This window comes from Ictalurus punctatus, chromosome 10 (assembly GCF_001660625.3).
Source record: "Ictalurus punctatus breed USDA103 chromosome 10, Coco_2.0, whole genome shotgun sequence".
In the NCBI taxonomy this organism is placed as follows: Eukaryota; Metazoa; Chordata; class Actinopteri; order Siluriformes; family Ictaluridae; genus Ictalurus; species Ictalurus punctatus.
Window position 1 is genome coordinate 8,532,575 of NC_030425.2, and position 21,142 is coordinate 8,553,716.

Genomic DNA, 21,142 nt, shown 5'->3' on the forward strand with positions numbered 1-21,142 from the left:
TCCGCACCAATCTGGCAACCTAGGTGTCATCTCTGTTGCATAAAGCGGATTGAGTGGATGAAGTCGCAGCTTGTCCCGTCAGCAGATCTCCTCTTCGTTACCTGTAGCATGTTTACATTAAATTCATGTACATACAATCAATTGTTTAACTTAAAAAGACTAGGTATTATTCATGGTATTCGAAGACACCTTTACATGACATAGGTCACCATGTTTTCGTTTCTTTCAAAGCTAAAAGAGCGCGTCGATACTTTTCTGAACCAGAAGAACTTTGTAACCGATTTCCTCAACAAAATCGAAGAAAAGACTGGAATTAAGAAGCGTTTACTTGTAATAGGTAAGATGGTGGTTTATTTCAAGTCACAAACTTGGATTGTGCATGATATCCCCCTACAAGATTTCCCATTCAAATGGAGGAATAAGGGGGGGAATAGCATCAACAATCCTTTATTTTGCAGAAGTTGCATTACACACACAATCAGGGTGTATCAATAAATAAATAAATAAATAAATGTTTAAGAGAGAGGGGAAGAGAGAGAATTTATAATACAGAAATGTCGACCTTCAGAAAAGTATGTTAATTTATGCACTCGATACTCGGTCGTGGCTTTAATCCTTTTGCTCGGATTACTGCATGAATGCGGCGTGGCATGGAGGCAATCAGCCTGTGGCACTGCTGAGGTGTTCTGGAAGCCCAGGTTGTTTTGATAGCGGCCTTCAGCTCGTCTGTATTGTTGGGTCTGGTGTCTCTCATAGATTCTCTATGGGGTTCGGGTCAGGCGAGTCGGCTGGCCAATCGAGCACAGTAATACCACGGTCAGCAAACCAGTTACTAGCAGTTTTGGCACTGTGGGCAGGTGCAGAGTCCTGCTGGAAAAGGAAATCAGCATCTCCATAAAGCTCGTCAGCAGATGGAAGCATGAAGTGCTCTAAAATCTCCTGGTAGACGCTGCACTGACTCTCGACTTGAGAAAACACAGTGGACCAACACCAGCAGATGACCTGGCAACCCAAATCATCACTGACTGTGGAAACTTCACACTGGACTTCAAGCAACTTGGATTCTGTGCCTCTCCACTCTTCCTCCAGACTCTGGGACCTTGATTTCCAAATGAAATGCAACATTCGTCTTCCCCATGATGGTTGTGTACTGAACCAGACTGAGAGATTAAAGCCTCAGGAAACCTTTGCAGGTGTTTTGAGTTAATTATCTGATTAGAGCTCTCCTCCGCTTTAAATTTCTGTATTATAAATTCTTTATTCTAATATTTAGAGATACTGGATTTTTTATTTCCATGACCTGTAAGCCGTAATCATCAAAATTAAAACAAAAAAAGGTTTGCAATATTTCACTTTATGTGTAAGGAATCTAGAATATATGAAAGTTCCAAAAATAACTTTTCCACGATATTAAAATTTTTGAGGATGCACCTGTATATTAATTCCATGATGAAATATTAATTTGCTTATTATGCTGCATATCCTGTGTGTTCATAGGAGCTGCTTCTGCAACAGGACTTTATTTATTGGTTGGATATGGAGCCTCCCTGATCTGCAACTTGATTGGCTTTGTTTATCCTGCATACTATTCGTAGGTGTTTAAAACTTTTAAGGTTTCTACAGATTCATGTTAGTTAATGATGAAATGATGAAAATCATTAATAGCTGACTTGGAACTGACAGTGTCATGGTTTTCTGATTCTTTTTGCTTTGGACTGATTTCAGCATCAAGGCTATTGAGAGTCCAAACAAAGACGATGACACACAGTGGCTAACTTACTGGGTGGTGTATGGATTCTTTGGCGTGGGGGAATTCTTCTCAGACATCTTCCTGTCCTGGTTTCCTTTCTACTATTTGTGCAAAGTAGGTGTATTATACATGCACTGCTACATGGTTTCATTCAATAATGAGAGAATTTAAACCGATGGATTACTTAATGTAGTTTTTGCACTAACTGCTTGCAATATTAAAACCATCCATTTATCCTGTCCCTGGGTGTTGTTAGTGCCTGTTCTTGTTATGGTGCATGGCTCCAGTACCCTGGAATGGCTCGCAGCTGTTGTATAAGCGTCTGGTGCAACCACTCTTCCTCAAACACGAGGCCACTATGGACAACATGGTTTGCAATCTGAGCGGGAAGGCTATAACAGCTGCAGAAACTGTTACAAGAGAGGGTATGGTGATGATTTTTCCTCTGTTCATCATGGAGTGGTATAGTATTGAATCTTAGCGAATGGTTTATGTTCATTCGCATACACTAAAGGTTTTTGATTACACATATACACATATATAATCTGTGAAACATAACGTTTATACCATTAACTTATTTTTGCCTATAAAGCCAAAATCCTATAAATCCAAGGTTTTGAAGTATTCAATGGATCGATATGTACATATTTTTAATGACTACCTTTTTAAAGTGCACCTACTATGCTACATAAAAGTACCTAATTTTTTTTTTAGAGGTCTCATATAATAGGTTTATATGCATCCAAGGTCAAAAAACGCTTTACTTTTCTCATAATTTATATTGCAGCATCACCTGTTTTTGTCAGGGTCACAAACGACTCGCTCAAGGATCCGTTCACTTTGAACTCCTCCTTTCAGAGAGCCTACTCTGCTCTGATTGGTCAGATGTCCCAGTCTGTTGTGACTGGTCTACTGCTTATGGCGCGTGTCGGAAAGGAAACGCCTACTACCATATCTAAATTTCAGCTTAGTAATAATGTCAGTTTTATCTTATCGATTTGAGCCGAGTCCGATAGCGATACATCTGAAGATCAACCCGAACCACAATCGCAAGCACGACGAGAACAGGACGTTTGTCAGTGGTAAGTTTGTATGTAGTTTGCCAATATTGTGAGTTAGCCGGTATGCAGAGGTTAGCAGCTAACAGACTAACAGCTGTGCACTGACTGTATGCGTATACAACACAAAACCATGCATTTGGAACACTCGGTAGAAAATATATACATAAATAATTCATCATACTTACAGGTTATGATCCAGAGGCGCAGTACGGTCCAAATAAAGTGGGTACAGCCCTGTCTTTAATGAATAATCATTTCACAAATCCCACATTGACTTCAGCTAGATTTGAGAAGCAGTTGTCGGTGAAATGACGGGAAGGCGAACGAAAGTCGGAGTTGAACTGGTGTGGTATCGTTTTAAAATGAATTATAACCACCGATGCTTTACATCCTAATCCTTTGGGAGTCTATGCGAAGTGGTTTTGCTTTTGCAGCACAGAAAACAACGTCTGCTACTCATGGCGACAACAGGAACTGTAGTGTTTAAGGGCGGGTCAAAGTTCACGTTGTCCGCGAGCAGCCAATGAAGACTAGAAACGGGGTTTTTTATTACAAACCTACATAGGTTTGTACAGGAAGTAATGGCGTGGTCACACTAGGCTTTAAGCATGCGTATTTTTGTGGGACGCCGCTGCAAATACAGGCGGGAACAGGACATGACATCATCCGTCAAAATTTTCAAATCTGTGTTGTAAAGTACAGGATAGTTCGATATCGCTAAAATTAACGCTTCCATTAAAAAAAATTTTTTTTTTCTTTTTCTTTTTTTTTTTTTTTACTAAAAAGGTCACACAGTGACGTCGCGATCATCTATTGGTCACACGTTTTCACGTGATACGATTATGCAGGTCAGAGTTCACCAGATTTGAACTTTCATTATGCAACGTAGTATGAAAATTCTATGCATGAGCTTGCATTTCCGGTCTGCCGTTTTCAGATCGAAGTCAGTGGAGCACTAAAGGCTAGTGTGAACGCGGCTAAAGTCTGGAATTACTAAAGACTCGTTTCAGCTGTTCAGAAGCGGTTCTTTCTTTTGGTACTCATTAACTCTGTTTGTTGTGCGATTTGATTTTTGAAACTTTGCAGACTTTTTACATTCACAAACAGCTCTGTAACACATAATAGTTGCACTTTAAGGTACCTAATACTTTTCTACTTAGAAAATAAAGCATTTCTCACATATGTGAATATGAACACCCATAATAATAATATGTTTACTATCAAAATAACCTTGCTATTCTCTTCCCCCTTATTCTATACTATCCCATGCTTGTATCAGTTCTTCAGACTCTGGTGAGAAACAGGATTCACCCAGCTGAGCCAGCTGCCAAAGAGCTTCCTGGTCCATCTGTATGTAAACAGCTCCATGCGCCGATATCATATTATTAGTTCTTTCTTGTATAAATCCAATCCTAAGTCTAGGGTAATGCTGCACATGTTCTTTTCATTTTTCTTTTCACGTTTCTCCTTTTCCATCATTAATTTATCTCTCCATTTGCATGCCTGTACAGAATGAACCCAAGGTAGACTGAACTGTAAGTGCTCGAGTATTTTATGGTCTCTCAGCACTTCTCGGATGATTTTGACTGACTAATAAAAATAAATCATCTCACATCTGTTTTTACAGTCACACAGGGTTCCACTTCCAAAGTCACAGGACGGCAAGGAATGAAATCACCTGGACATCAGTAGACAATGGTATAATGAGCCTGTGCAGTTTACTTGAAGTATGTTATCTAATACCAGCTAAGTGTAAGGGTCCACACACTGGTCCAACGACGGTATCCAATGACGTGGTAGAAGGATTCCCACGTGTTCCTGTCTTTTTAAAGCGATGTGAATATATTTAAATTTGTCATTACAATTCTGCTTGACTCTCTCTTAAATTAAATCTGACTCCAATTGTAAAAACCTCGATGTTGTATTTATTTCTTAGTTATTCATATTTCGATACGTTTGATCTTTTATACTTGATTAATTCAAATTTATTCTATACTTTAAGTTGTGCTTGTTCATTCGGATTCCGTGTTGAGTCTCGCGCCGGCCGTGTACGTGGACCTCATGGTCACAAACTCGCCAGTCTTGGTCATTAGCCAGGTAATTGACTAATACTATTTAGACGACCGCCCCATGCTTACCCTTTCCTAAATAGTACTTTATTACTCTTAGATATTAACACTTAGTTATAGTAACGTTATCTCTAGACAGAGGTCATGACCAGTAAAATCTACAGAGACAGACCAATAATATCTAAGTCAAATTAGCTTTATATAATCATGCCATAGTTTCCTATGTACACATTAACTAGAGTAAGATTACAATAACCAGAGGTTTAGACTTCCCCTTATTTAGACTTGGTCGATCAACTTTATGTTGTCCTAAACGGGTATTTCATATCGAGCGTGTACCCACTAAGTACACTTAAATAGAGCCAAGTCATTAGTCTGGCCTCTTAGTTCCCTTAGTTAGTAACACTTAATTACAATAATGTTATTTCTAGCCAGAGGTCATTTCCACTAAATCTACAAAGACAGACCAATAATATTTGAGTAGACTTAGCTTTATATAATCATGCCATAGTTTCCTATGTACACGTTAGCTAGAAGAATATTACAGTAATCAGAGGTTTAGACTTCATCCTATTTAGACTTTATGTTGTCCTAAACGGATATTTCCTATTGAGGCTGTACACTCTCTAAGTATACTTAACTTAATGCCAAATTGTTAGCCTGTACTAACTAAGGACTTATCATGATTTACTAGAGACAGTCATTTCAGAATAATTCAGAATATAATCAAGTCTATTAATTTATTTAACCAAGTATGAAAACATCCAAATCCAACACTACTATTGATAATAATAAGAAAGAATTACATGCAACATTGCATTCCAATCAAATCCAAAACTTACACCATTACCATTTTATTTAAACTGCTGTTGAGGGAATGAGACCATATTTTCCAGGCGCACTGAGACCTTTTGTATCATACAGTAAACATGTATAGTTGACATCTTATTCTCATTAAAACATGTTATGTAATGTATATAGACTTTGGGTGTGTTTGAGAGTGATCTCGACACACAGAGAGAGAAGGGTGTGAGGAGAGGAAGGAGGAAACAGTGTAGTGACGATTTCCTAGGCTCTACTCAGCATGATGTGTTAATTCAAGCGGAGATGCTAATTCTGCGAGAGAGAGGTCTGCTGTTCGTTCCCGTCCTCAGAGAGTGGTTCTCTCCTGGTTCAGACATTTCCTAGTCTCCACAGAGCTTGATGTACTAATTCAGATGGATATGCTAATTTTGTGAGAGAGCGGTTGAGTGTTTGTTCTCGTAGCAGTTCTTTGTTCTCAGAGAGTAGTTCTCTCTGGGTTCAGACATCTTGTCACCAGCCTTACATAAGGAAAACACAAAGAGAGTGATGTAATTTTAGCACTGGTTTGCACATATTTCAATCATGTGTTACTTGAAGTAGTGTTAATATAGTCTTACCTGTTAGTCTGTATTGCTCTGCTAGAATTGTTTATTTATTAAGCACAGTGGATAGCATTGCTCCTGGGTCACTAGTTCGATTCTCAGGTCACTGATTGCACCATGTCCATGTGGGTTTCCTGTGGGGTCCTCAGGTTTAACTAAACAAATAAATATACCATTTCGCAAATAAACACAATCTGCTTTGCAAAGGAAAACTCGACTCTCAAACAAACAGAAAGCGATTTTCTCACAAATGCGTCGGTTGATTATTCTCACAAAAGTCTCAGTGCAGATTTTCTCTATCAGCCAATTTACACTAGCATTACAACACGCATTACATTACACCACAATAGAGTGCAGTAAATAGTGTTTTTATTAAATCCTAAAATAAGGTCTGCGTTTAACATAAGCTCAAGATACTTTCACGTTTTATTCTATGACATTAACAAGTTTATATGCCAGTTTTCCTAAGCTAGAACCTCAATTGCCCCAAGAGGACATTTTTATTGGATGTCTCTTATTGGTAGATTAAAAAAACTTTGGTTGTTGCTGTATAAGTATTGCATATCAAATAAAATTGCAGAAGTTAATTTTAGAATCCTACCCATGCAACACACTATTATCAAGATATTGTGATGTAACCGATACATGTACCTTTTTAATGATGAGAGTGAAAACCTGAGATATATTTTTTGGAGTGAATTGAGTAATTACTGTTTGTCTAAAGTTAATTTAAGTTATGATTCAAGCATAAAGGAAGTTTATTTGTTATTTTGAAAATAAAAACAAGGTGCTAGAAGCTAGGTTGAAATTCTTTATTCTTTTGGCAAAATTTTACCGCCATAAGCATAGGTTTCTTAAAAATTACCTGAAATGGAGTATTTTATTAAATCCTTGAGGTTACTTGATAACAATTTTTAAAAAAATTTCTTTTCTACTATACTATAATCAGATCCTTCATGTGCCATGAGTAATAGGCCTATATGTGTTTTTTTCCTTATCTTCCATCCATCCATTTTCTATACTGCTTAGTTTATCCTTCAGGGAAGGAGGGGAACCTGGGGCTTATACTGAGGGGAGAAAACCGGCGTACCCGGAGAAAACCCCCGCAGCATGGGGAGAACATGGAAACTCCGCACACACAGGGCAGACACGGGAATCGAACCTCTAACCCTGGAGGTGTGAGGCAAACATGCTAACCACTTACTGTTTTTACATATATACAATTGCATTGTATACGCATATATAGCCTATGTGTTGTATGTGTATGATTGAAAGCTGTATGTACACATTATTGTTATTTATTCGCCTAAAAATTTCAAAATAAATAAATAAATAAATACTATTAACTATTTTCTATTGTGCTGTAATGTAATGCGTGTTGTAATGCTGCTCCTGGGAGACAAGTGTAAATTGGCCGATAGCGCCATCTGTTGGTTTGGAAGACGAAGTTGCTTAGCTGCATTTGTGAGAAAATTGTTTTCTGTTTGTTTGAGAGTCGAGTTTTCCTTTGCAAAGCAGATTGTGTTTGTTTGTGAAATGGTATATTTATTTGTTTAGTTTTGGCACAAATTTAACTATATTTCTCCTAGCTCCCAGAAACCTGCCAGTAGGTGGATTGGCTACGGTAAACTGCTCCTGCATGATATTCCCACCTCATACCCAGTTCCTGGGATAGGCTCTGGATCGACCATGACCAGGATTATACGGTTATGAATGGATGAATAAATGAACGAATGAATCCAGGAAGTAACTGCAGTGTTCTTCAGTAATAGTAGAAGTTTCTAGAAAAACAGGACTTTAATTGTTATAAGCCATGCTCAATACACCCCCACCCCCACCCCCCGGTTTATTCACACTGTTCATTTTTAATAGATTGATATGTCAGTTTATTTACATGGTCTCTAAACTATACTGTCAGAATAATTATCCTTTTCAATAGTTGGAAACGTTATTTATTATCCGTTTCATTTATCTCAACGCTTCATATGTTATTTCATATTAATTTGAGAACATATGGGGGTTTTTAAACTCCACAACGTTAACAATAAATTTGCTTTATGTGACAAAAAGGACTTTTTATGTATCTTCGTGTCCATGAGCACACATGACCAATGACCAATCACAGACCAGCACTGACCAATCACAGCGTAGCCCTGAACAACTACACACATCACTGACCAATCACAGCTCGACGGAGGGCGTGTCTATGCTGGAGGACAGCTCCGCTCCGAGTCACTAGATGGCGCGATCATGGGAAGTCAGAAGAAGAAGAAGAAGAAGGAGTTGTGTACAGCAGTGACGCGTCAGATGGTTTGTGAACAGGTCCTGTCGATAATTAAGTATCATAAGTGGTGTGCATTCTCGTGTAGTCGCTGTTTAAAATGAAATTATGTTGCCTGTATTGAAGCCACTGCAGAGCTAGCTGACATTACTGCAGGAGCGCGATATGAACATGGCATCCAAAGGAAAGAAGAAAATGGTTCTACCAACTCGACCTGACCTGCCTTCAGTGGACCAGATCATCGAGGACATAAACCGAGCCGAGTCCAATGATCCGGTCTTCAAGTTTTTACAAATCCCCAATGAAGGTGACGCTCTGTTAAAGTCTAAAGCACAGGTTCCCAACTGTGATCCTGGAGAACCCCCTGTCCTGCTCATTTGAGTGTTTTCCCTGCTCCCAACACACCTGAAATAAAAATGTCCTGAGTTGGAGCAGGTGTGTGTGAGCAGGGGAAATGTGGTTCTCCAGGACCAGGGTTGGGAAACTCTGGTTTAAAGAATGCTCCATAAGAACTTAAGAAACAGTGAAGTGATGTTTGGTTGCCATTTCCCCAACAGCCTGGGCGATATGTAAACATTAATACTGTGCTGTAATTGGAAAATAATAACTCATAGCTTGGTCTGGTGCAGCCTGATTCCAATTTTCTCTTAACTAAAGAGCAGGTTGTACTTTTTAACCATTTATAGTTACATTTAATGTTGTGGAACCTCAAGAAGTAATTTAGCTCCTATCATGTACTAGCAACTATAAACAGCCATTCCCTCACCAGATTCTTTTTTGCACTGTTAAAGTTAATGAGACAAAAAGAAAATGTAGTTTGTCATGTTAGAGAGAAAGCATACATCCAGACTGTTAAAAGTGTTTGACACTAGAGACTCCTTTGTATCATGACACTTGAAGATGTTCACATGATATACAGCATGAACCCCAATACTTAGTTTATGACCACACTGAATATACTATGCACAGCAGTGTGAAGGACCATGTCCTGTGATTGTTTATCGAAGAAAGTCGTATACACCTAAATGGTTAGAATTTTAATGATGGGGGATGCATTGTTTTAATAACATGATTGTTTTGCTCAGACTTACTAGGCCTCCTGGGATACGTCTTAAAGTGCACCTATTGTGGTTTTTCAGATATTACCGTTCATGTAGTGTGTTATAGAGCTGTTTGTGAATGTAAAAAGTCTGCAAAGTTTCAAAAATCAAAGCGCACGACAGACGGAGTTATTGACTCCCAAAATGAAGGAACCGATTCTGAACAACTGAAACGAGTCGTTAGTAATTCCAGACTTGCTTCCTGTACAAATCTATGTAGGTTTGTAACACAAAACCCTGCCTCTGGTCTTCATTGGCTTCTTGCTCACAGAGGTAGACCAATCACAACAGACTGTGACATCTGACCTATCAGAGCAGAGTATGCTTTCTGAAAGGAGGAGTTTAGAACTATTCATTTAACCAATTGGGGGTGGGGGGATGAGGGTGGGGGGGTGGAAGGTAATGCTGCAGTTTAAATTATGAGCACATTAAAGTGTTTTTTTTACCCTTGGATTCATGTAAATCTTTTGTATGAGATCTCTAAAACAAAATTAGGCACGTTTCAAAACCATAATAATTTATGTATAGCTGTCATTGCGTTGAAGTGTTTTATGCAGTCATACACATGGCATAGCAGTAGTTTCAATCTTAATTTTGAATGTGTTTGTATTGTACGTGGAAAGAAAAAGGTTCGCTAATGTAATCTTCAATGTTTGAAAGCAGGATTACCCACCAATGAAGCGGAGGCCCGCTACGTGCAAAGCCGGCACTACCTGGAGCTGAACGAGAGGCTACAGGAGGCTCGCATTGACCTAACAAGGAGAAGAGATGAGCTCAGGATGGTGGGGGAGTCTTTAGAACAAAGTGTGGCAGCAGTGAAGGGCAGAGCTCTCTGACTGATCATGTGCTCCTGGGGACTTCTTACTTCTTGGTATTGACTTACCACATGAAATGGTTTATATGGGGACTTGATTGTCTTTGGAAATACTTCGGAGCCTGAGTCAGTGCACTGACGATATCCTGTTGCATGTAAAGACATTTTGAAGTCCACCATGAACTGTAAGACATTTCCAGCAAATATACCAGGCCCAAAGGCAGCTTTGGAAAAAAAACAAAAAAAAGTTGTTCATCTTCATGTTGTGAGGAATTGATATAGATCAGCGATTGTGTGTGAGAACAGACAGGGTGCTCTTTGCTCATAACTACACCACACTACACCAACAAAAACTATCATTACCCCAAAAATTCCTTGTAATTTCTTTTGCCATTACTGCTTATTAATGTTGTGTATTAACAATACAATGTAATTATCATTATTTTGTTTGCAGATACCTTGAACAGTCTAAAACATGGCTAAATTACTGTCTACCTTATTGCATTCTTTGTGCCTGGTACAGTATAAAGACTGCCTCTTCTTGACCTGGAATATTGCAACCTTTAAAGTGCACCTATTATGGTTTTTTAGATATGACCTTTTATGTAGTGTGTTACAGAGCTGTTTGTGAATGTAAAAAGTCTGCAAAATTTTAAAAATCATAGTGCACGACAAACTGAGTTATTGACTCCTAAAAGAAGGAACCGATTCTGAACAGCTGAAACGAGTCGTTATTAATCCCAGACTTACTTCCTGTACTAATCTATGTGGGTTTGTAACAAAAAGCCCCGCCTCTGGTTTTCATTAGCTGCTCGCTGACAGTGGTAGACCAATCACAACAGACTGGGACATCTGACCAATCAGAGCAGAGTATGCTCTCTGAAAGGAGGAGTTAAGAATGAATCCTTTAGAACGGATCATTTAACGAGTCGTTTTAGACGCTGGGGAAAAAAAGGGAATGCTGCAGTTTCAATTATGAGCACATTAAAGTGTTTTTTTTATCTTATATACATGTAGATCTATTGTACGAGACCTTTAAAACAAAATTAGGCACGTTTCAAAACCATAATAGGTGCACTTTAATGTCAACTGTCACACTTTATCAATCAGTTGTAATGAACTCAAATTGCATAATGTGCATTCATTATTTCCACTCTGTGACTCATAGTATAGAAGAGTTCATAACATAGTTCTGTAATACATACAGAACACGTTGAAGATCTACAGTAGCGAGGCTAAATATCAAATCAAGTTCTGTTTAAATGCTTTACATTAAATACATTTGCATACATGGGCAGTTGAACTGAATGGACACTGAATAACTGAAAGGAAATGAGAATCTTAAACAGGAAATTCACACTGAAGCTTAATGTGAACATTTATTATGGAAAGCAAACGTTGACCATCAATGTATAATACCGTTGGTCTCAAATACATTCAGAGTTTAGTGTTTGGCAAAGTAGCCGTAACATTTCAGTGTATAACAGTGCTGGGAGATGGGTTTAAAGATTTTGCTCCAACAACTATACTCAAGAACACCAATCGTTACCTACCTGCTTATTTAAATACATTAACACTTGAACATTTTTCACTTATGGACCTGTGCCTCATTTCTATACCCCTAATAAATGAGAATTCAAGGAATATTTTACTCTGATTTATTCAAATTTTTGCAAGAATTACAATTTGGGTTGAGCTTTTTCTGCTGACTTGAGTATATTGGGCTCTAACACTCAAAGCATTATTTGTGTGAATGACTGCAATCTAAACAACACTCGGAATCACTTGTGTTTCTTGTTTGAAAGCATCTGTTAGTATGAAAACCTGGCCAAGCTGTTGCAGCGATCGCTAGCAAGGCTTAAATGGATACAAATGACTTTAATAGGTTTAGGGCTGCAATATTAATTCATTATACTGATACATTTATATGTAGAGAGAGCGCATTAGATATTTCTGTTTAATTCTTCAAAGCCCATTTTTAGTTGATCAGTTCATCATATAGCTATCTGAAAAGAAGATTTAACTGGTAGCGTTCTGCTGTCCATGTACTTGTTTTGTGGTGATTTCAGAAATTGCCTTTGAATTTAAAAGTAACATCAGTTATTGTGTCCTGCACTAATATTGGCATCCTTGGTAAATATGAGCAAAGAAGGCTGTGAAAAAGTGTCTTTATTGTTTAACCGTTTGTTCAAAAAATTCACAAAACTATTCCGGTCTCATGGATCTCAAACAATTGCAAACACAACACAGGTTTATAAAAATAAAATCTTTGTTAAATATAGGTGTGCAACAATTATTGGCACCCCTATGAATTCATATGAGAAAAATATAACAAGTTTATTCCTATTGATATTTTACTTATTTTAGTACACCTGGGTGACTAGGAACAGGAAATTGTTCAACCATGACTTCCTGTAACACATAGGCCACATTCCCTTAGTCATTCGTAACAATGGGTAAGACCAAGGGATATAGCTGTGATGTGCACATAAAGGTTGTTGAGCTTCAGAAAATGGAAAGTAGGTATAAGAAAATAGGACAAGCATTGAAAATACCCATTTCCACCATCAGGGCAATAATTAAGAAGTTCCAGTCAACTGGAAATGTTATGAAGCAACCTGGAACAGGACGTGTGTCTATATCATCTCAATGCATTGAAGAGGATGGTTCGAGTGGCCAAAAAATCTCCAAGGATCACAGCTGGAGAATTGCAGAAGTTAGCTGCATCTTAGGGTCAGAAAGTCTCCAAAACTACAATCCGAAGTCATCTATATCACTACAAGGTGTTTGGAAAGGTTTCAAGAAAAAAACCCTCTACTCATCCAAAAACAAACTCAAGCATCTTCAGTTTGCCAGACACTACTGGAACTTCAAATGGGATCGGGTTCTATGGGCAGATGAAACCAAAATAGAGCTGTTTAGCAATAAACACCAGAGGTGGTTTTGGAGCACACAGAGAGATAGCCATATGGAAAAGTACCTCATGCCCACGGTTAAATATGGAGGTGGCTCTTTAATGTTTTGTGGCTGTTTTCTGTCAGAGGACCTGGACATTTTGTTAGGATACATGGCATCATGGACTCTATCAAACATCAACAGATATTAAATGAAAACCTGACTGCCTCTGCCAGAAAGCTTGCAATGGGCCATGGTTGGATCTTCCAGCAGGACAATAATCCAAAACATACATCAAAATCAACACAAAAATGGTTTACTGACCACAAAATCAAGGCCCTGCCATGGCCATCCCAGTCCCCTGACCTGAACCCCATAGAAAACCTGTGGGGTGAACTGAAGAGGAGAGTCCACCAGTGTGGACCTCAAAATCTGAAGGATCTGGAGAGATTCTGTATGGAGGAAAGGTCTCATATCTCTTGCCATATAGTCTCCAACCTCATCAGGCGTTATAGGAGAAGACTCAGAGCTGTTATCTTGGCAAAGAGAGGTAGCACAAAGTATTGACTTAAAGGGTGTCAATAATTGTTGCACACCAATATTTTACAAAGATTTTTTTGGTGATAAACCTGTTGTGTTTGCAATTGTTTGATATCCACAAGAGTATTTTTGTGAATCTTATGAACAAAAGATCAAAAGGTTAAACAATAATGACAATTTTTTTACAGCCTTCTTTGCTCATATTTACCAAGGGTACCAATATTAGTGGAGGGCACTGTATAGTGAAAGTTGATCAGAGAGGTTTTACATTGTTCTTCTTGAGTATTTCCCCCAAATCACATTTGATTTTTCTTGCTTTTGATGACACAAGCATACCTGATCATACACAAACTGACATTACCAAAGCATTCAACAAGCAGAAACACTGTACAACCACCTAAGTGTTTTACATATAATTGTCGAACAGTTTAACAAGTAATACTGATGTGTGATTATTTCCCCCCATAATTTCCTCGATACTTATTCTCAGAGGAAAGATTGTTCAACATTAATAACATACATACATATGTGCACTAAGTGACTATTAAGCATGCATGCAGTAGTGCCGCAGGATACTTTTTGCTTACTGGGAAGCATTAGAGAGACTTTGTCTGCAGTTATATACAACAGCATCACTAAATTCCAACATTACATTATGCTTTTGCGCTGCTAAGTTGGGCTGATCTACCACAAATATATCTATCTGCAATAATAAAAGTGAAGGCTAAGGGCTTTTAGAATAATTGACAGTGTGGAATAATGGCATACAAGAAATAATGGTATACTTGTAATGCATACATGTTTGTGTTTTGTCTCTTGCAATGTAACAGTCTTTTCAGGTTGGAGGTGGAACTTTTTTTTTTTTTTTTTTTAAATGAACGAGTCTCTTACATTGGATGATTTGCATATTATTCTTCATGAATGCAGAACTGTCTACTGTGGTCCATAAAGTAGAGTATGTATTTTGTGTGATTAGGATTTCCAACAGAACAAGCAATGGTTCATAAATGTAACTTTACAAAACTGTCAAAAAAAGTTCAGCTTCATGTTTATGTCAAGTTCCATACGTAGCTTAAAACCATTGTGGTTTGATGAAAGATTCCACTGTTCATGCTAATTTGTCTACACCCAGCTTCCTGTGATAAAAATACAAAACCCATGAATACAATGTCTGTCAAAAGCAACATCCGAGGTATACAGATAATGTTGCTCATTAAACCACCTGAGTTTTTATAGAATCAGGAACAAGTCAACCTTTCAACAATGGCACTACGATTCAAGTTTTTCACCAGACTTCTCAGGGATTGTTGCTGCTTGGCTCTGTGTTTCTTGAGAGCAATAGGTCATAGGGCTGGGGACATAGTTGAATGGAGTTACTCTGACAGCCTTGCTGGGAGCGCTCTGACGGAAGGGACCTATGACCCCACTATGACCGCTCTCCACAGATTGAAAGGTTGAGGTCGAAGCTGTGCTGTAGTTTTTGAGGGATCCATCAGAATCTCCATCTTGCAGGTTATTCCCAGAGGCCAGGCCAATTCTTCTGAGAAAGGCCATCCTAGCTACCTCTTCTGAAATCATAGAACCATTTTCAATTGTAGGTGATGTGCTTGAGTTGGTTTTATTAGTCGATAAGTCCTCGGTTTGAACCGTTGCATCACTCGTCTTGCGTGATATTAGTGTAATTGTTGGCAATTTTCCTGGCAGTGGTGGTGGCATTGGTTTGTGCCCTTCAGGGGAAGGCACCAGTGGAAGTGCAGTTGGTGGGAGAGTGCTCTTTAATATCTGGGGAACATCTTCATCACGGATTCTCCTCCAGGTGACTTTATTGTTATTATTCCGTGATCCAGCTCTATTCTGCCTCTGTTTTGTGTCCTTCTCACTCTTGGCCTTGACACTTGAGTCTGAAGAAGATGAGCGCAATGAGGAGCGACTGGTAACACGACTTAAGATATTTATACTGGGGGACGAAGAATACCTTTTGAACGTATCCTCTCTTGTCTCCCTTAGATTTGACTCGGGTAAAGTTCTCTGAGGCATCCTGCAGGGACTTTCTGAACTTGTTCTCCTGGCTGGACGTTTCACTGTAAAGTTCCTGTCACTGGAGTTTGCCCTTGGTAGAGCCTCACTCTGCTTGAGGATGCCTTGTTCATGACTATACCTTGGCCCTTGGGGTCCCTGCACTCTTCTTGGACCTTGTGCTGCTGGCTTCAGTTCTTGACAGCGAGAAGAACATAGGAAAACTGCTGGGGCTCCTGGACATGTTCTTCGCGGAGATACATGTTGGGATGTAGGAACAGATCGTGAGCAAGGAACATTCTGTCTTGATTCTTTGATAAAAGTAAGTTGTCTAAGGAACCCATTGTGATCTGATTCACCACTGCTTGAATGAGCAGAGGTCATGCGAACTAAGTCCAGTCGATTGGCTGGTGAAATTCTCTTTCCTGATAACTGACTATTTTGTCTACTAATGCTTGCAAGCTGGTTGGTTACTAATGGTGAAACTGCTTTTGACTGCTTTGATGAATTCTGCATGAATGGTATTCGGACAGGAGATTTCTGTGTTTTGTTGTCAGCAGATCTTGGGTTTTGATTGGACATGGAGGTGCCTCTTTTTTTGTCTGGTGGACTGTCTGGATCTGAGGTCACCGTTTTCTGATTTTGTTTAACTGTTTGGGTCGAGGGGGCTACTTTTTTCGGAGGTTGCCTTGAGGGAGTTGAACTTTGAGATGATCCAGATGAGGAACTCTTTGGAATCCTGGCAGGAGGAGTTGAACTTCTCTTGGGTAATGAAAACTGAGTAGAGTCACTAAGGTGCCCCAACCTATGAAGACTTCTGGACCGGTGTTGAGCTAAGGAAGGATTTTTTGGGCCATCGGGTTTAGGCATCACCTTCTTAGGTGGTGGCCGCTGTGAAAGCATTTTCTCTTTCTTGGGAGTGTATATCACTGTTCTGCCTCTGAAAACTACAGGGAAGTTCGGTACTGGTTTACGTGGGGCAAAATCAAGTGGCTTATTTGCCTTTTTGTTTTCTTTGACCAGCTTCTTCTTGTCATTGGTGTCAGGCTTTGGGGTAAAGCTGGATCCAGATATAAATGAAAGAACAGAGTCTGATTCTGATGATGGTTCCTGGGACTTTGAAGCTTGTAACTTTGTGATTATTGTATTTGCACCCTCCTGTATTGCCCTCCATTCAACACTGTTGAGATCTGAATCTTTATCAGATGCCATTTCTTCACTGTCCAGATCATCTTCAGGATCCCAATGCCCTGTTTCCTTTTGAGTAGTTTTCTGTTTTTGTTTAGTCTCTCCTTTCCTTTTTCTGGTGGCTTGCTTTTTCTTTTGCTTTGGCATAGCGGATGTTATGCATTTTAACAAAAGATCATCTTCTGAGTCCAGGCTGACAGAACTTGGTGAAGTGTTGTCTTCATATTTATTTTGGCCTTGCTGGGTTTTTAGGGTACACTGACTTGTGTTGGATGTTATATTGTATTTATTTCTCAACTTTACATGCTGACCTTTCCCCTGTTCCTCAAACATCTCTACATCACTCAAGGAGCTGAGAGATGAGCTGAGAGAGTAACATGGGGGTGCTTCTTCCATAATTAGATTTTGCTTGATTCTGTGAAACCCATGTCTCTGGAAATTGTCCGCACGACCTTTTGAATTAGCATAGTGCAGACCTACATTATTTTTGTTTAAATTATTAAACTGTTTCTGTCTACCTCTTGTCATCACCCCATCACTGTTAGCCATATCAGTATCGTGAAAGGAGTACATGGCTTCCTCTGTTGCTGCTGGATGACGCATGGAGTGAAAAGCTGCATTTTCTTGTGCTTTACTTCTAGAGTATGATTTCTGACTTGGGTACGCCTCTTTACTTGGCTTTATGATTGGAGGGGCTATATGGGGCATACTTTGTGACAGCCCCTGTCCCTGCTTTTGTATTTGTCTGATTGGGGATTGGCTTTGGACTCTTTGCTGAGTCATCTTTGCTGCCATTTCCTTACTTTGTATAAGTAATCTTTGGGTAGGAGTCATATGTTTAATGGTTTTGTTCATTTGGTTTGTTACTATTTCAGATTGACATGCCATTTTAGATGATTTATGGAAACGAGAAAATAGACGCAACTCTTCGATTCTTTTTGCCTCTGTATCAATAAGCTCCTGTGTCTCTTTATTTCTGGAACGCCAATCTCTTGAACCCTTCACTTTGAGGGGATATTGAAGAGTCTCATCACTTAAGGAAGTGGTGCTTGAAAAATAAACAGGAGTACCTTCAGCGGAATCAGTGTATGAAGAATCATCGTGATGAATATCTTTCGCAGACATTCCAGCCTTCCTCCCAGAACACATCTGATTGTTATTATTCTGGAGCACCATGTAGACTGGTAACTGCACAGATCTTCGAGCTTGGGTGTTAAGTACTTGGTTTGAGAGTGTAGACATTAAAGTGGGTCTTACTTTCTTAAACCTTGAGGGCATGGCTGAATTAATGCACTCTTTGAGAATTTCAATGTCATCATCTGAGTTGCCCTCACTGTACTGATCTTGATCCACACATGATGGATAATTAGCAGGATTTCTCTTACCAGAGTATACTGGTTCATTGTCTTGTTGATTTAACAAAGGAGTAAGTTTGAGCTCTACATCTTTTTGGACATAGTGCTCATGCAGAGGAAGGGCACTAAGACTAGATGCACAGGAAAAGTTCTCTAACGGTTTTTCAACAGTGAAGTAGATCATCGTGTCTAGGTCTTGTGGCAAGTTAAACCTTTCCTTCAAATCAGCAATTTCCATGAACTTACGCAAGCCATTTTCCCACTGGCCTCCAATACCACCAATATTTTGCTGCTCTGGTGCACTTGCTTCAGCACAGCATGGAGTCTTACTGCGACTGGGTGGCATGGTTTGTCCTGGGCTGTCTGGGAGATCACTTGGACTCACAGTTCCACTTATCATTTCACTACAAGGATCACTTTGGATAGAACTGGCAATTGATGGAGACTCAAAGCTACCCAGTGAACTTACAGAGCTACAACGACTCATCACAAGCGGCGTCTCATGAAGATAATTCTCAGAGGAACTGGATGGAGTCCTGTCCTCAAGTATGACTGCTGCTGCTTCCCTAAGAAATGTCTTTTCATGTCTCATTGGAATCTCAATGGGATCAGAAATACTGCTAGTAGTGGGGCAAGTTTTCTGGTCAGTCATAAGCAGTTGACTATCACTGAGATCCTCTAGTGTTTCATCTTCTTCTTCCTTCTTAATTATATCATCATCTTCCACCTCAATAATTTCAAGAGATGAGTCACTCTCTAAATCATTTTCACTTTGTCCATCAAGGTCTCCATCTCCAGAAGAAAGAGAGGACAGAGAGCTACAGCGTGAGAAGCAGATTGGTGTATTCTCCACCGAGTACTTCTGTGGGGTCTCTAGTTGACCTATTGGGCTTCTTGAAGAGCATATAGGAGAGAACTTGCTAATACTTTCTCCAGATGTTACAGTGGGGACCCATGCTTGTTTTTTCACTGCCTGGGATGCCTGAACATTGACTGTACCAAACATGGCATTCTGGGTTAGTGGAACATGTTGATAGGAGGGGGAGAGCTTAATGGTAGGTATACTGGCATCAGAAGATACCCTGGTTGATACAGTGGCTGGTGTCACTATAAGAGGTTCTTGGCCTTTTTCTTCTTCTCTGCTACAGTCAGGCAATTTGAAATCTTTTGCCATGTCAGAATCTCTCTCAGGTATCTCATTCTGACATATTAATTTGGATAAACTGGCACCACTATTTAGCAATTCCTTGTGAGCCACCTTGAGTTCAAGCTTGTTTGGACGTCTTTGCTCTGCTGGCCGAATGGAACTTTGAATCTGATCATTACTACCACAGCAGCCATCACCATTGCTACCACTGTTAAGGCTGTCATTGGATATACTTGAGTTCACTGTTTTTAGCCGTAACAGAGCATGGGCTTTGTTGAGATGGTCTTTGTGTGAGAATGAATTATCAGAAAGATGGCAGGGAGAACACAGCTTTGCTCGTGCCTCATGGAGATCATCAGGCCCATAATTCCAATCTGCAAAATGGTCCTCAGAATTGAGACTAAAGCTATCCTCTGAGGATGTGTGCATGGTAATATTTTCCACTAGCTTATCAATTTTAGCCACAGTATTGGTGATCTTTTTTGCTAATTTTTCAGCTGCCATGGTGACTTCATCATCAGGAGATTGTGTCTTTTTATTCTCTGTTTGTAATGGCTCCATATCTCTCTCAAGTTCTCCCTCCCTCCTGCGGGGTTGATTCTGAAGGAAGTTTGAGTTATTCAGAAACATAGAGAGCATGGAAAATGTTCCTGTTTCTATGCTACTCGAAACATTTGGGGCCTCATCATCATCGAAACATCCAGAATCTGAGGCATAGTCCTTGGCCAAGCTTTCAATGTGTCGTAGGGGCTTGTTAATGTTCATATGCCTAGGGCTTTGCTTCTCGATTGAATCAAATGTTTCTGCCAGGTGCTTTGCATCTAGCTCAGCCTCCAGTGCTTTCTGCTTTCTCATATAGAGTGAGGGCATGCAGGAGCCTGGTGATATAACAGCAGTATCTTTATATTTGAGTGGACGGTTGGTGAGGAGGTTTCTCAGAGCAGCAGCACTTCCCATGGCTATCATCTTGTGCTTGGAATGAATGAGATTTCGTAGCATGCTAACAGCTCCTAGGTCCCACAGTAGTTCTTGGTCCTTTGGACTTCGAGCAGACAGATTCCACAGGGTTCCACATGCATTGCTCACAATTGTTAAACTGTGTGATCGCAGGTGTTGTAACAAAGTCTGCAGGCAGTTGTGATCCCTGAGGACTTGTCTAGAGAGCAGGAAAAGGGAAAATATTAGTGAAGCAATTGAAACAAAGACCCGATGAAAACATTAGTCCAACAAGAGTTCTGAGTAGTACCTGTAATCATCACGGGTAGCAATAAGACTGGATACATTACGCAGGATACCTCCGCCACTTTCAATGATTGCCAGGGAGTTGGTCTGACACTGGTAGGTAAGGGTACCTACCAGAAATCCTAGAGCACCATCAACGGAGCAAATTGCCATCTTATTTTCAGTGCTATGTGCTGATAAATTCCATAAAGCACTTAACACACTTTTTAGGGTGGATTCCTGTATGGAGAAATGAAGCAGAAGCTTTAATACGGAGTACCATGCAAATATTTACTATG

The 21,142-nt window shown here is 39.6% G+C and overlaps 3 protein-coding genes across 9 annotated transcripts in view; 2 read left to right on the top strand and 1 right to left on the bottom strand.

Moving 5' to 3' along the window:
• Window positions 1–4,716, top strand: reep6 (receptor accessory protein 6). Of its 4 annotated transcripts, XM_053683284.1 has the most exons (8): window positions 250–337; window positions 757–1,193; window positions 1,498–1,591; window positions 1,726–1,864; window positions 2,007–2,175; window positions 4,091–4,161; window positions 4,323–4,346; window positions 4,439–4,716. In XM_053683284.1, exons 2-7 carry the CDS (start codon window positions 998–1,000, stop codon window positions 4,341–4,343), a joined length of 690 nt encoding a protein of 229 aa, XP_053539259.1. In that variant the 5' UTR covers window positions 250–337; window positions 757–997; the 3' UTR covers window positions 4,344–4,346; window positions 4,439–4,716. The 4 variants fall into 4 exon arrangements, 3 of the variants coding, with proteins under 3 accessions (XP_017334494.1, XP_053539259.1, XP_053539258.1); XR_008397103.1 differs by having other exon boundaries at window positions 4,091–4,346; XM_053683283.1 differs by having other exon boundaries at window positions 4,091–4,716.
• Window positions 4,717–8,495: 3,779 nt separating this feature from the next.
• c10h19orf25 (chromosome 10 C19orf25 homolog) lies at window positions 8,496–12,121 on the top strand. Of its 4 annotated transcripts, none has more exons than XM_017477286.3 (3): window positions 8,496–8,596; window positions 8,694–8,874; window positions 10,328–12,121. In XM_017477286.3, the coding sequence occupies exons 2-3, from the start codon at window positions 8,733–8,735 to the stop codon at window positions 10,501–10,503; spliced, it is 318 nt and encodes a 105-aa protein (XP_017332775.1). In that variant the 5' UTR covers window positions 8,496–8,596; window positions 8,694–8,732; the 3' UTR covers window positions 10,504–12,121. The 4 variants fall into 4 exon arrangements, with proteins under 4 accessions (XP_017332775.1, XP_017332774.1, XP_053539005.1 ...); XM_017477285.3 differs by having other exon boundaries at window positions 8,532–8,608; NM_001201226.2 differs by having other exon boundaries at window positions 8,557–8,608; window positions 10,331–10,710.
• A 449-nt stretch (window positions 12,122–12,570) lies between these two features.
• Window positions 12,571–21,142, bottom strand: part of apc2 (APC regulator of WNT signaling pathway 2) — a 30,078-nt gene continuing 21,506 nt past the window's right edge. Inside the window, exons 14-15 of the mRNA XM_017477397.3 lie at window positions 20,869–21,083; window positions 12,571–20,778 (exon numbers count right to left, since the gene is read on the bottom strand). Of these exons, the coding sequence (XP_017332886.1) occupies window positions 15,186–20,778; window positions 20,869–21,083 (5,808 nt within the window). The 3' untranslated portion in view covers window positions 12,571–15,185. The remainder of the gene's footprint in view (window positions 20,779–20,868; window positions 21,084–21,142) is intronic.